Source organism: Salvelinus fontinalis, chromosome 2 (assembly GCF_029448725.1).
Source record: "Salvelinus fontinalis isolate EN_2023a chromosome 2, ASM2944872v1, whole genome shotgun sequence".
In the NCBI taxonomy this organism is placed as follows: Eukaryota; Metazoa; Chordata; class Actinopteri; order Salmoniformes; family Salmonidae; genus Salvelinus; species Salvelinus fontinalis.
In genome coordinates this window covers 1,009,499-1,025,228 of record NC_074666.1, presented here as the reverse complement: position 1 = coordinate 1,025,228, position 15,730 = coordinate 1,009,499, and the positions used below count along the sequence as shown (strand labels likewise).

At 50.1% G+C, this 15,730-nt stretch overlaps 1 protein-coding gene across 1 annotated transcript in view; it reads right to left on the bottom strand.

Annotated features, from left to right (window-relative positions):
• il11ra (interleukin 11 receptor, alpha) overlaps positions 1-15,730 on the bottom strand; it is a 158,620-nt gene that overhangs the window by 26,929 nt on the left and 115,961 nt on the right. The window contains exons 4-8 of the mRNA XM_055944013.1: positions 14,207-14,376; positions 13,923-14,037; positions 13,603-13,769; positions 11,734-11,900; positions 9,956-10,100 (exon numbers count right to left, since the gene is read on the bottom strand). Coding sequence (XP_055799988.1) covers positions 9,956-10,100; positions 11,734-11,900; positions 13,603-13,769; positions 13,923-14,037; positions 14,207-14,376 — 764 coding nt within the window. The remainder of the gene's footprint in view (positions 1-9,955; positions 10,101-11,733; positions 11,901-13,602; positions 13,770-13,922; positions 14,038-14,206; positions 14,377-15,730) is intronic.

Below are 15,730 nucleotides of genomic sequence, written 5' to 3'. Positions count from 1 at the left end.
TGGTGGGAACATTGTGGGGACAGTCTGGTGGGAACATTGTGGGAACAGTCTTGTGGGAACATTGTGTGGACAGTCTGGTGGGAACATTGTGGGAACAGTCTAGTGGGAACATTGTGGGAACAGTCTGGTGGGAACATTGTGGGAACAGTCTGGTGGGAACATTGTGGGGACAGTCTGGTGGGAACATTGTGGGGACAGTCTGGTGGGAACATTGTGGGGACAGTCTGGTGGGAACATTGTGGGGACAGTCTGGTGGGAACATTGTGGGGACAGTCTGGTGGGAACATTGTGGGAACAGTCTGGTGGGAACATTGTGGGGACAGTCTGGTGGGAACATTGTGGGAACAGTCTGGTGGGAACATTGTGGGAACAGTCTGGTGGGAACATTGTGGGAACAGTCTGGTGGGAACATTGTGGGGACAGTCTGGTGGGAACATTGTGGGAACAGTCTGGTGGGAACATTGTGGGGACAGTCTGGTGGGAACATTGTGGGAACAGTCTGGTGGGAACATTGTGGGAACAGTCTGGTGGGAACATTGTGGGAACAGTCTGGTGGGAACATTGTGGGAACAGTCTGGTGGGAACATTGTGGGGACAGTCTGGTGGGAACATTGTGGGGACAGTCTGGTGGGAACATTGTGGGAACAGTCTGGTGGGAACATTGTGGGAACAGTCTGGTGGGAACATTGTGGGAACAGTCTGGTGGGAACATTGTGGGAACAGTCTGGTGGGAACATTGTGGGAACAGTCTGGTGGGAACATTGTGGGAACAGTCTGGTGGGAACATTGTGGGAACAGTCTGGTGGGAACATTGTGGGAACAGTCTGGTGGGAACATTGTGGGAACAGTCTGGTGGGAACATTGTGGGGACAGTCTGGTGGGAACATTGTGGGAACAGTCTGGTGGGAACATTGTGGGAACAGTCTGGTGGGAACATTGTGGGAACAGTCTGGTGGGAACATTGTGGGAACAGTCTGGTGGGAACATTGTGGGAACATCACAAAAGATCAACTGTCCAGTTGTGTGGATGATTATACAATCTTTATTTTAGGGTCCAAAAAACATTCAACTGATGTTAGAAGAACGTTCCCAAAACATATGTTTTACGTTCTTTAGATATTCCTAAAACATTTATTGGCAGCTTCATTAAATAGTACCCGCAAAACACCAGTCTCAACGTCAACAGTGAACAGGCGACTCCGGGATGCTGGCCTTCTAGGCAGAGTTGCAAAGAAAAAGCCATATCTCAGACTGGCCAATAAAAAGAAGAGATTAAGATGGGCAAAAGAACACAGACACTGGACAGAGGAACTCTGCCTAGAAGGCCAGCATCCCGGAGTCGCCTTTTCACTGTTGATGTTGAGACTGGTGTTTTGCGGGTACTATTTAATGAAGCTGCCAGTTGAGGACTTGTCCTCATGTACTTGTCCTCTTAATCAGTTGTGCACCGGGGCCTCCCACTCCTCTTTCTATTCTGGTTAGAGACAGTTTGCGCTGTTCTGTGAAGGGAGTAGTACACAGCATTGTACGAGATCTTCAGTTTCTCTATATACATCAGTCTCTCTCTATACATCAGTCTCTATATACATCAGTCGCTATATACTTCAGTCTCTCTATAAATCAGTCTCTATATACTTCAGTCTCTCTATAAATCAGTCTCTCTATATACATCAGTCTCTCTATATACATCAGTCTCTCTATATACATCAGTCTCTCTATACATCAGTCTCTCTATACATCAGTCTCTATATATACTCAGTCTCTCTATACATCAGTCTCTATATACATCAGTCTCTCTATCAACCTCTTGCATTTCTCGCATGGAATAGCCTTCATTACTTCATTACAAGAATAGACTGATGAGTTCAGAAGAAAGTTATTTGTTTCTGGACATTTTGAGCTTGTAATCGAACCCACACATGTTGATGCTCTGGATTAACTGAGCTGGTCTTGGGTCATTGATAAGTCATTGTTTCAACTCAGCCTTGAAATGCGTGGACAGAGTCCTGGAGCCAATATGATTTGCATGGACTCAGTCATTCCTGTAGAGTATCTTCTGTTTCCAGAAGGTGTCAAAGTTATCAATAAAAGTGACTCCAGCAGAGGTACAGTAGTCTTTCAGCCAGATGTGTAATGCCAGCTGTCTGCTGTATCGTTCACACCCGCGGCCCAACGATGGAACTGGACCTGAAAGTCTGTTTTTTGGAGTCTTTCAATGCTAAAATCAGTTCGTTCAAATTAATTTTAAGATGTTCCGAGCGAGCTCTCATGCTGTCGTTTAACCCCACATGGACTACGACAGTGTCAGCTCCCGCCATCTGTGGTAGAACAGTAGGAAGCAGCCTTGTGATGTCCTGTACTCCTGGGTAGAACAGTAGGAAGCAGCCTTGTGATGTCCTGTACTCCTGGGTAGAACAGTAGGAAGCAGCCTTGTGATGTCCTGTACTCCTGGGTAGAACAGTAGGAAGCAGCCTTGTGATGTCCTGTACTCCTGGGTAGAACAGTAGGAAGCAGCCTTGTGATGTCCTGTACTCCTGGGTAGAACAGTAGGAAGCAGCCTTGTGATGTCCTGTACTCCTGGGTAGAACAGTAGGAAGCAGCCTTGTGATGTCCTGTACTCCTGGGTAGAACAGTAGGAAGCAGCCTTGTGATGTCCTGTACTCCTGGGTAGAACAGTAGGAAGCAGCCTTGTGATGTCCTGTACTCCTGGGTAGAACAGTAGGAAGCAGCCTTGTGATGTCCTGTACTCCTGGGTAGAACAGTAGGAAGCAGCCTTGTGATGTCCTGTACTCCTGGGTAGAACAGTAGGAAGCAGCCTTGTGATGTCCTGTACTCCTGGGTAGAACAGTAGGAAGCAGCCTTGTGATGTCCTGTACTCCTGGGTAGAACAGTAGGAATCAGTCTTGTGATGTCCTGTACTCCTGGGTAGAACAGTAGGAAGCAGCCTTGTGATGTCCTGTACTCCTGGGTAGAACAGTAGGAAGCAGCCTTGTGATGTCCTGTACTCCTGGGTAGAACAGTAGGAAGCAGCCTTGTGATGTCCTGTACTCCTGGGTAGAACAGTAGGAAGCAGCCTTGTGATGTCCTGTACTCCTGGGTAGAACAGTAGGAAGCAGCCTTGTGATGTCCTGTACTCCTGGGTAGAACAGTAGGAAGCAGCCTTGTGATGTCCTGTACTCCTGGGTAGAACAGTAGGAAGCAGCCTTGTGATGTCCTGTACTCCTGGGTAGAACAGTAGGAAGCAGCCTTGTGATGTCCTGTACTCCTGGGTAGAACAGTAGGAAGCAGCCTTGTGATGTCCTGTACTCCTGGGTAGAACAGTAGGAAGCAGCCTTGTGATGTCCTGTACTCCTGGGTAGAACAGTAGGAAGCAGCCTTGTGATGTCCTGTACTCCTGGGTAGAACAGTAGGAAGCAGCCTTGTGATGTCCTGTACTCCTGGGTAGAACAGTAGGAAGCAGCCTTGTGATGTCCTGTACTCCTGGGTAGAACAGTAGGAAGCAGCCTTGTGATGTCCTGTACTCCTGGGTAGAACAGTAGGAAGCAGCCTTGTGATGTCCTGTACTCCTGGGTAGAACAGTAGGAAGCAGCCTTGTGATGTCCTGTACTCCTGGGTAGAACAGTAGGAAGCAGCCTTGTGATGTCCTGTACTCCTGGGTAGAACAGTAGGAAGCAGCCTTGTGATGTCCTGTACTCCTGGGTAGAACAGTAGGAAGCAGCCTTGTGATGTCCTGTACTCCTGGGTAGAACAGTAGGAAGCAGCCTTGTGATGTCCTGTACTCCTGGGTAGAACAGTAGGAAGCAGCCTTGTGATGTCCTGTACTCCTGGGTAGAACAGTAGGAAGCAGCCTTGTGATGTCCTGTACTCCTGGGTAGAACAGTAGGAAGCAGCCTTGTGATGTCCTGTACTCCTGGGTAGAACAGTAGGAAGCAGCCTTGTGATGTCCTGTACTCCTGGGTAGAACAGTAGGAAGCAGCCTTGTGATGTCCTGTACTCCTGGGTAGAAAAGTAGGAAGCAGTCTTGTGATGTCCTGTACTCCTGGGTAGAACAGTAGGAAGCAGCCTTGTGATGTCCTGTACTCCTGGGTAGAACAGTAGGAAGCAGTCTTGTGATGTCCTGTACTCCTGGGTAGAACAGTAGGAAGCAGTCTTGTGATGTCCTGTACTCCTGGGTAGAACAGTAGGAAGCAGCCTTGTGATGTCCTGTACTCCTGGGTAGAACAGTAGGAAGCAGCCTTGTGATGTCCTGTACTCCTGGGTAGAACAGTAGGAAGCAGCCTTGTGATGTCCTGTACTCCTGGGTAGAACAGTAGGAAGCAGCCTTGTGATGTCCTGTACTCCTGGGTAGAACAGTAGGAAGCAGCCTTGTGATGTCCTGTACTCCTGGGTAGAACAGTAGGAAGCAGCCTTGTGATGTCCTGTACTCCTGGGTAGAACAGTAGGAAGCAGCCTTGTGATGTCCTGTACTCCTGGGTAGAACAGTAGGAAGCAGCCTTGTGATGTCCTGTACTCCTGGGTAGAACAGTAGGAAGCAGCCTTGTGATGTCCTGTACTCCTGGGTAGAACAGTAGGAAGCAGCCTTGTGATGTCCTGTACTCCTGGGTAGAACAGTAGGAAGCAGCCTTGTGATGTCCTGTACTCCTGGGTAGAACAGTAGGAAGCAGTCTTGTGATGTCCTGTACTCCTGGGTAGAACAGTAGGAAGCAGCCTTGTGATGTCCTGTACTCCTGGGTAGAACAGTAGGAAGCAGTCTTGTGATGTCCTGTACTCCTGGGTAGAACAGTAGGAAGCAGCCTTGTGATGTCCTGTACTCCTGGGTAGAACAGTAGGTAGCAGCCTTGTGATGTCCTGTACTCCTGGGTAGAACAGTAGGAAGCAGCCTTGTGATGTCCTGTACTCCTGGGTAGAACAGTAGGAAGCAGTCTTGTGATGTCCTGTACTCCTGGGTAGAACAGTAGGAAGCAGCCTTGTGATGTCCTGTACTCCTGGGTAGAACAGTAGGAAGCAGTCTTGTGATGTCCTGTACTCCTGGGTAGAACAGTAGGAAGCAGCCTTGTGATGTCCTGTACTCGTGTTCCTGGGTAGAACAGTAGGAAGCAGTCTTGTGATGTCCTGTACTCCTGGGTAGAACAGTAGGAAGCAGCCTTGTGATGTCCTGTACTCCTGGGTAGAACAGTAGGAAGCAGCCTTGTGATGTCCTGTACTCCTGGGTAGAACAGTAGGAAGCAGCCTTGTGATGTCCTGTACTCCTGGGTAGAACAGTAGGAAGCAGCCTTGTGATGTCCTGTACTCCTGGGTAGAACAGTAGGAAGCAGCCTTGTGATGTCCTGTACTCCTAGGTAGAACAGTAGGAAGCAGCCTTGTGATGTCCTGTACTCCTGGGTAGAACAGTAGGAAGCAGTCTTGTGATGTCCTGTACTCCTGGGTAGAACAGTAGGAAGCAGCCTTGTGATGTCCTGTACTCCTGGGTAGAACAGTAGGAAGCAGCCTTGTGATGTCCTGTACTCCTGGGTAGAACAGTAGGAAGCAGCCTTGTGATGTCCTGTACTCCTGGGTAGAACAGTAGGAAGCAGCCTTGTGATGTCCTGTACTCCTGGGTAGAACAGTAGGAAGCAGCCTTGTGATGTCCTGTACTCCTGGGTAGAACAGTAGGAAGCAGCCTTGTGATGTCCTGTACTCCTGGGTAGAACAGTAGGAAGCAGCCTTGTGATGTCCTGTACTCCTGGGTAGAACAGTAGGAAGCAGCCTTGTGATGTCCTGTACTCCTGGGTAGAACAGTAGGAAGCAGCCTTGTGATGTCCTGTACTCCTGGGTAGAACAGTAGGAAGCAGCCTTGTGATGTCCTGTACTCCTGGGTAGAACAGTAGGAAGCAGCCTTGTGATGTCCTGTACTCCTGGGTAGAACAGTAGGAAGCAGCCTTGTGATGTCCTGTACTCCTGGGTAGAACAGTAGGAAGCAGCCTTGTGATGTCCTGTACTCCTGGGTAGAACAGTAGGAAGCAGCCTTGTGATGTCCTGTACTCCTGGGTAGAACAGTAGGAAGCAGCCTTGTGATGTCCTGTACTCCTGGGTAGAACAGTAGGAAGCAGCCTTGTGATGTCCTGTACTCCTGGGTAGAACAGTAGGAAGCAGCCTTGTGATGTCCTGTACTCCTGGGTAGAACAGTAGGAAGCAGCCTTGTGATGTCCTGTACTCCTGGGTAGAACAGTAGGAAGCAGCCTTGTGATGTCCTGTACTCCTGGGTAGAACAGTAGGAAGCAGCCTTGTGATGTCCTGTACTCCTGGGTAGAACAGTAGGAAGCAGCCTTGTGATGTCCTGTACTCCTGGGTAGAACAGTAGGAAGCAGCCTTGTGATGTCCTGTACTCCTGGGTAGAACAGTAGGAAGCAGCCTTGTGATGTCCTGTACTCCTGGGTAGAACAGTAGGAAGCAGTCTTGTGATGTCCTGTACTCCTGGGTAGAACAGTAGGAAGCAGCCTTGTGATGTCCTGTACTCCTGGGTAGAACAGTAGGAAGCAGCCTTGTGATGTCCTGTACTCCTGGGTAGAACAGTAGGAAGCAGCCTTGTGATGTCCTGTACTCCTGGGTAGAACAGTAGGAAGCAGCCTTGTGATGTCCTGTACTCCTGGGTAGAACAGTAGGAAGCAGTCTTGTGATGTCCTGTACTCCTGGGTAGAACAGTAGGAAGCAGCCTTGTGATGTCCTGTACTCCTGGGTAGAACAGTAGGAAGCAGCCTTGTGATGTCCTGTACTCCTGGGTAGAACAGTAGGAAGCAGCCTTGTGATGTCCTGTACTCCTGGGTAGAACAGTAGGAAGCAGCCTTGTGATGTCCTGTACTCCTGGGTAGAACAGTAGGAAGCAGCATTGTGATGTCCTGTACTCCTGGGTAGAACAGTAGGAAGCAGCCTTGTGATGTCCTGTACTCCTGGGTAGAACAGTAGGAAGCAGCCTTGTGATGTCCTGTACTCCTGGGTAGAACAGTAGGAAGCAGCCTTGTGATGTCCTGTACTCCTGGGTAGAACAGTAGGAAGCAGCCTTGTGATGTCCTGTACTCCTGGGTAGAACAGTAGGAAGCAGCCTTGTGATGTCCTGTACTCCTGGGTAGAACAGTAGGAAGCAGCCTTGTGATGTCCTGTACTCCTGGGTAGAACAGTAGGAAGCAGCCTTGTGATGTCCTGTACTCCTGGGTAGAACAGTAGGAAGCAGCCTTGTGATGTCCTGTACTCCTGGGTAGAACAGTAGGAAGCAGCCTTGTGATGTCCTGTACTCCTGGGTAGAACAGTAGGAAGCAGCCTTGTGATGTCCTGTACTCCTGGGTAGAACAGTAGGAAGCAGCCTTGTGATGTCCTGTACTCCTGGGTAGAACAGTAGGAAGCAGCCTTGTGGTATCCTGTCCTCATGCTCCTGGGTAGAACAGGGTTTTCGCCTTGGGGACCGAGATGTTTCTCACCATAGAGCTGCCTATGATGACAGCTGGTGATGTTGAATGGGCCGGTCTCTCAGGCAGCCTCACAGTCTGGTGAGGGTGGGACCTCCGAGGATCTGAACCCAAGGTAGAAGCCACCGTAGAGGGAGACAGAGCCGCCGAGAACGAAGACGCAGGTACCTCCGGATCCGATCTTGAATGGTAAGCCTCCAAGTAAGAAGGCACCGGAACCTCTGGATCCAGGGCGGCAAAGCCGTTTCTGGTCTATGTCAGACTCAACATCTCCAAGGAGACCCCCGTTGCCAGAGGACGCTTTCTTCGACTTCCACGGAGATTGACGCATCTCCATAGCTGGTTGGTCGAGATCAGCTCTGTTCTCCAGGGAAGGGGGAGACCCCTCCGGGGATGGAACCCTGTTGAGCACCGGCAGGATGTGGAGAGCCGACACGGCGGTGAAACGTCCACCAGACCAGATCGACGTCCGACTACTGGGGTGGAAGAAAAACAAAACGTATGCGGGCGTGGATTCCCCAGTAGCTTGTGTAGGTGAGCTACCTGCTTGCTAAGAGTAGACCCGTCGCCCCTGTAGTCCTCCGCAACCAAGCAGTTGTTACATTGAAAGTCAGCGCGGTCTACATTGTCCCGGAACAAAGCAAATTAAACACAGCTCCTGCAGCGCTGGAAACATTCAGTAGCGACCTCCATTTGAGGCCGCCGAGCCAGCTAGGCTAGCTGTGCTTCCATGTCTCTCCTCCTATGTGGAATCTGGCAGGATCCCGGGACAAACAGCAGCATTCACGGTAATTTAGCCCAACAGAGTCGCAGGATCCCGGGACAAACAGCAGCATTCACGGTAATTTAGCCCAACAGAGTCGCAGGATCCCGGGACAAACAGCAGCATTCACAGCATTTAGCCCAAAAGAGGCTCAGGATCCAAAATAAAATACAAGTAGATAAAAACACTGTCAGCTTTACAAAAATAATAAACCGAGGTCTCTCGTTCAGCTTTCGGAGTTTCAACAGTGTTCAACAACAAACAAACGTTGCGCTCAGATGACGTCAGTATTAGCATCGCAGTGAAACACCAGAAGAAGAAACAACATTAGCAGCCTGATGCAATATTAGTTTCACAAACTATTCTGCCTATTAATCATTACTAAACGGTAAAATAGCTTAGCTATCCTAAACGATGGTAGCCTGTATCAAGCTTACCTGACGTTTTGGTATTTGGTATTTACTAGGATCCCCATTAGCCGGCTGCAAAAGCATCAACTACTCTTCCTGGGGTCATGAAACATGAAACATGACATAATACATAGTACAGAACATTACTGGTCAAGGACTGATCTACATACATTTCAAATGTCACACATAGTCTACATATCAGTGTCATGTCCACAACGATGGAGCAGCAGACCAAGCAATATGTGAGAGGATTCATTCATTAACAGGTAATAAGGAGATGGATTCTATTACTTGTTTACTTGTTATTGGTGATATTTCCATGTTGGGATAGTTGTTCACTGAATTGCTATCACTAGTTCCTCTACAATGTAAACAAACGTCTCGTGCTTGGTGGAATGCGCTATCAAGTGATACTGCCAGCTAGGCAGCAATCAGCTAGGCCTTTGGATTGGGACACAGCCAAAGTCATTTGGAGAGCCACTGGGCAGCAGTACGCAATGTACCCTGGACTGAACAGGCAGAAAAATAGGAGAAAATGTGGTGGACCCTTTGTTAAATTACAAATGTCTCCAGGTATGACTATCGTAAAAAAAATATGATCGCTAACTAGGTTTCCATAGTAAAGAATGTGCATAAAGAATATCCCCACAATGTTCCCACAACTTAATGAAACATTCTGAGAACCTAATAAGAACAGACTGAATGTGTTCTGAGAACCTAATAAGAACAGACTGAATGTGTTCTGAGAACCTAATAAGAACAGACTAAATGTGTTCTGAGAACCTAATAAGAACAGACTGAATGTGTTCTGAGAACCTAATAAGAACAGACTAAATGTGTTCTGAGAACCTAATAAGAACAGACTGAATGTGTTCTGAGAACCTAATAAGAACAGACTAAATGTGTTCTGAGAACCTAATAAGAACAGACTGAATGTGTTCTGAGAACGTTCTTGCAACATTAGGTGAATGTTTTATATAAACATTGTATCATCATCAGCATGACTGGACAGTTTTTATGTTGTAAGAACTTTGTCTGCAACCTAACGAATGTTCTGGGAACTTTCATAGAGACTATTTAGGTTTGCTCACATTCTGGTGAACATTAGGAAATCATTACAAGGATCTTTTTTTCTATATATACAGTATATGTGATCAAAAACATTATTTTAATGTTTTTGGGATGTTATCCCTCTAATGTTAGATAAAACCCTAACTATCACTTAATGGGAATCTTAGCTAATGTTCTGGGAATGTTCCAGGTTTGCTGGGAAGGTCCTGATCTAAAGTAGTGCACTATATATAGGGAATAGGGTGCCATTTGGGACAGACTTGTATTCTCACCGCTCCATGGACCAGCCTGCAGCAGGGGGCTCCAGTCACTCCACTGGCTGTCTGGGTTGATTTCGTCCTGGGCTCTCACCTGCAGCTGGTGGGCGTGGCCTGCTAGGGCATCAGTTATCAACAGGGGGCTGGTTTTAGACTCCACCTGGAGGGGGAAGAGAAGGAGTGGAGAGAGCAGAGAAGGATAGAGATATAAGGGGAGGGGGTGAGATAGATGTATAGGGGGAGGGGGGCGAGAAGGAGTGGAGAGAGCAGAGAGGGATAGAGATATAAGGGGAGGGGGTGAGATAGAGATATGGGGGGGGGGGGGGGTGAGATAGATGTATAGGGGGAGGGGGTGAGATAGATGTATATGGGGAGGGGGTGTGATAGATGTATAGGGGGAGGGGGTGAGATAGAGATATAAGGGGAGGGGTGAGATGGAGATATAAGGGGAGGGGGTGAGATAGATGTATAGGGGAGGGGGTGAGATAGAGATATAGGGGGAGGGGGTGAGATAGAGATATAAGGGGAGGGGTAAGATGGAGATATAAGGGGAGGGGGTGAGATAGAGATATAGGGGGAGGGGGTGAGATAGAGATATAAGGGGAGGGGTGAGATGGAGATATAAGGGGAGGGGGTGAGATAGATGTATAGGGGGAGGGGGTGAGATAGATGTATAGGGGGAGGGGGTGAGATAGAGATATAAGGGGAGGGGTGAGATAGAGATATAGGGGGAGGGGGTGAGATAGATGTATAGGGGAGGGGGTGAGATGGAGATATAAGGGGGAGGGGGTGAGATGGAGATATAGGGGGAGGGGGTGAGATAGATGTATAGGGGTAGGGGGTGAGATAGAGATATAGGGGAGGGGGTGAGATGGAGATATAGGGGAAGGGGGTGAGAGAGATATAGGGTGAGGGGGTGAGATGGAGATATAGGGGGAGGGGGTGAGATGGAGATATAGGGGGAGGGGGTGAGATAGATGTATAGGGGGAGGGGGTGAGATAGATGTATAGGGGAGGGGGTGAGATAGAGATATAGGGGGAGGGGGTGAGATGGAGATATAGGGGGAGGGGGTGAGATAGAGATATAGGGGGAGGGGGTGAGATGGAGATATAGGGGAAGGGGGTGAGAAAGAGATATAGGGGGAGGGTGAGATAGAGATATAGGGGGAGGGGGTGAGACAGAGATATAGGGGGAGGGACAGGGGTGAGATAGAGATATAGGGGGAAGGAGAGGTAGTATGATGAATAGAGGAACTAACGGTAGACCAGATGCTGGATCCTACAGGACGGTAGCGGAGCTGGAAACGGAGGGGGAAGGAGAGGTAGTATGATGAATAGAGGAACTAACGGTAGACCAGATGCTGGATCCTACAGGACGGTAGCGGAGCTGGAAACGGAGGGGGAAGGAGAGGTAGTATGATGAATAGAGGAACTAACGGTAGACCAGATGCTGGATCCTACAGGACGGTAGCGGAGCTGGAAACGGAGAGGGAAGGAGAGGTAGTATGATGAATAGAGGAACTAACGGTAGACCAGATGCTGGATCCTACAGGACGGTAGCGGAGCTGGAAACGGAGGGGGAAGGAGAGGTAGTATGATGAATAGAGGAACTAACGGTAGACCAGATGCTGGATCCTACAGGACGGTAGCGGAGCTGGAAACGGAGGGGGAAGGAGAGGTAGTATGATGAATAGAGGAACTAACGGTAGACCAGATGCTGGATCCTACAGGACGGTAGCGGAGCTGGAAACGGAGGGGGAAGGAGAGGTAGTATGATGAATAGAGGAACTAACGGTAGACCAGATGCTGGATCCTACAGGACGGTAGCGTAGCTGGAAACGGAGGGGGAAGGGCACAGCGTCGTGGAGCCAGGAAGCAGGGTACGTCCAGTACACCTGCAGCCTCATGGGATATCCCACCATCCCCACTGCTGTTACTGCCTCTGGGGGGTCTGGCTGCACTGTAGACACACACAGAGGGGGGGTGAGGAATCATTTAACCAACACTGGGTAGGTACAGATAGGTAAAGACAGATAAAGACAGACAGGTACAGACAGACAGACAAGCAGACAGCCAGGGAAAGACAGAAAGGTACATATAGGTAATGACAGATGGGTACAGACAGGTAAAGACAGACAGGTACAGACAGACAGGTAAAGACAGATAGGTGCAGACAGGTACAGACAGACAGGTAAAGACAGACGGGTACAGACAGACAGGTAAAGACATACACGTGCAGACAGGTACAGACAGACAGGTAAAGACAGGTAAAGACAGACAGCTACAGACAGACAGGTAAAGACAGATAGGTGCAGACAGGTAAAGACAGGTACAGACAGACAGGTACAGACAGGTACAGACAGACAGGTACAGACAGGTAAAGACAGATAGGTGCAGACAGGTAAAGACAGGTACAGACAGGTAAAGACAGATAGGTGCAGACAGGTACATACAGGTAAAGACAGACAGGTGCAGACAGGTAAAGACAGGTACAGACAGGTAAAGACAGATAGGTGCAGACAGGTACAGACAGGTAAAGACAGATAGGTGCAGACAGGTACAGACAGACAGGTAAAGACAGACAGGTACAGACAGACAGGTAAAGACAGATAGGTGCAGACAGGTAAAGACAGATAGGTAAAGACAGACAGGTACAGACAGACAGGTAAAGACAGATAGGTACAGACAGGTAAAGACAGATAGGTACAGACAGGTAAAGACAGATAGGTGCAGACAGGTACAGACAGACAGGTAAAGACAGACAGGTACAGACAGACAGGTAAAGACAGATAGGTGCAGACAGGTAAAGACAGATAGGTGCAGACAGGTAAAGACAGGTACAGACAGGTAAAGACAGATAGGTGCAGACAGGTACAGACAGGTAAAGACAGACAGGTGCAGACAGGTAAAGACAGGTACAGACAGGTAAAGACAGATAGGTGCAGACAGACAGGTACAGACAGGTAAAGGCAGATAGGTGCAGACAGGTACAGACAGAAAGGTAAAGACAGACAGGTACAGACAGACAGGTAAAGACAGATAGGTGCAGACAGGTAAAGACAGATAGGTAAAGACAGACAGGTACAGACAGACAGGTGCAGACAGACAGCTACAGACAGACAGACACAGACACACAGTATCCAGATGAGGTAGTGACCTACAGAGCTCATGGAATTTGGTCCAGAAGGGTAAAGACAGACAGGTAAAGACAGATAGGTGCAGACAGGTACAGACAGAGAGGTAAAGACAGACGGGTACAGACAGACAGGTAAAGACAGACAGGTACAGACAGGTAAAGACAGACGGGTAAAGACAGACAGACACAGACACACAGTGTCCAGATGAGGTAGTGACCTACAGAGCTCATGGAACTTGGTCCAGAAGGGTAAAGACAGACAGGTAAAGACAGATAGGTGCAGACAGGTACAGACAGACAGGTAAAGACAGGTAAAGACAGACAGACAGACACAGGCACACCGTGTCCAGATGAGGTAGTGACCTACAGAGCTCATGGAACTTGGTCCAGAAGGGTAAAGACAGACAGGTAAAGACAGACAGGTACAGACAGACAGGTACAGACAGACAGGTACAGACAGACAGGTAAAGACAGGTAAAGACAGACAGACACAGACACACCGTGTCCAGATGAGGTAGTGACCTACAGAGCTCATGGAATTTGACCATCAGGATGGTGGTCTGTGAGCCCAGAGGGTTGGTCTCTGTGATGTTGATGTTATGGTAGTGTTGCCACATGGTCGGGTCTGTGATGGTGCACTGCTTCTGGGGAGGGGACGACACCACACACATCCTCACCTGGCTCTTATTACCCCTGGAGGGGGGGGGGGGGGGGGGGGGGGGGGGGGTAGAGGACAGGAGAGGAGAGGGAGAGAGGGAGAGAGGGAGAGAGGGAGACCTTCACTATCAACATCATTATATCTGTGTACCAACAGCTGGTAGGGAGAGGAGAGGACGGGAGGCTCACCTGTAAGAGGTGTGGTACTGGGCAGGCAGGAGGGTCTTCACAGACTCCACCCATGAACACAATACCAGGCTGTGATTGGACACACGACAGGAAACATTGAGCAGCCCGGGGGGATCTGAGGAAGAAGAGAGGAGAAATTATGATCACATGATCAACAGCACAATATATACAAGCTTTATCTCAGTGTGTGAGGGACTGCAGCCCTCCCCAGGTATCCCTTCTAAGGAATGATTCAGATTTAGGTCACAGCCTCAGTCTACGAAGGGAGGAGAAGGGAGACTTACGCCCCAGCCTGAGTCTGGTTGTCCTGATGAGTCGTCCCCGGTCGTCATGGCAGCTGTAGTTTCCCTCGGCAGCGCGGTCGGCCTGGAGGAGAACCAGATGACCATCTGATGTCACTCGGTGATGCCATGGTAACATGGAACTCCTGTTCAGACGCCACTTCACTGATGTCCTGCGGAGACAATATGACGTCTGTGGACAATGTAGATGGAGCCCTGCATAGTGAACCTAGCCATCCTAGACCCCCCCAGAGCCCTGCATAGAGAACCTAGCCATCCTAGACCCCCCCAGAGCCCTGCATAGTGAACCTAGCCATCCTAGACCCCCCCAGAGCCCTGCATAGTGAACCTAGCCATCCTAGACCCCCCCACCCCTCCCAGAGCCCTGCATAGTGAACCTAGCCATCCTAGACCCCCCCCCCCCCTCCCAGAGCCCTGCATAGTGGACCTAGCCATACTAGACCCCCCCCAGAGCCCTGCATAGTGAACCTAGCCATCCTAGACCCCCCCCCCCCCCAGAGCCCTGCATAGTGAACCTAGCCATCCTAGACCCCTCCCAGAGCCCTGCATAGTGAACCTAGCCATCCTAGACCCCTCCAAAGCCCTGCATAGTGAACCTAGCCATCCTAGCCCCCCCCCCCCCCCCCCCAGAGCCCAGCATAGTGAACCTAGCCATAGCCATCCTAGCCCCCCCCCCCCCAGAGCCCAGCATAGTGAACCTAGCCATCATAGACCCTCCCAGAGTCCTGCATAGTGAACCTAGCCCTCCTAGACCCCCCAGAGCCCTGCATAGTGAACCTAGCCATCCTAGACCCCCCAGAGCCCTGCATAGTGAACCTAGCCATCCTAGACACCTCCCAGAGCCCTGCATAGTGAAACTAGCCATCCTAGACCCCTCCCAGAGCCCTGCATAGTGAACCTAGCCATCCTAGACCCCCCCCCAGAGCCCTGCATAGTGAACCTAGCCATCCTAGACCCCCCCCCCCAGAGCCCTGCATAGTGAACCTAGCCATCCTAGACCCCCCCCCCCAGAGCCCTGCATAGTGAATCTAGCCATCCTAGACCCCTCCCAGAGCCCTGCATAGTGAACCTAGCCATCCTAGACCCCCCCAAACCCAGAGCCCTGCATAGTGAACCTAGCCATCCTAGACCCCCCCCCCCAGAGCCCTGCATAGTGAACCTAGCCATCCTAGACCCCTCCCCCCCAGAGCCCTGCATAGTGAACCTAGCCATCCTAGACCCCCCCCCCAGAGCCCTGCATAGTGAACCTAGCCATCCTAGACCCTCCCAGAGTCCTGCATAGTGAACCTAGCCATCCTAGACCCCTCCCATAGCCCTGCATAGTAAACCTAGCCATCCTAGACCCCCCCCCCCAGAGCCCTGCATAGTGAACCTAGCCATCCTAGACCCTCCCAGAGCCCTGCATAGTGAACCTAGCCATCCTAGACCCCTCCCAGAGCCCTGCATAGTGGACCTAGCCATCCTAGACCCCCCCCCCCAGAGCCCTGCATAGTGAACCTAGCCATC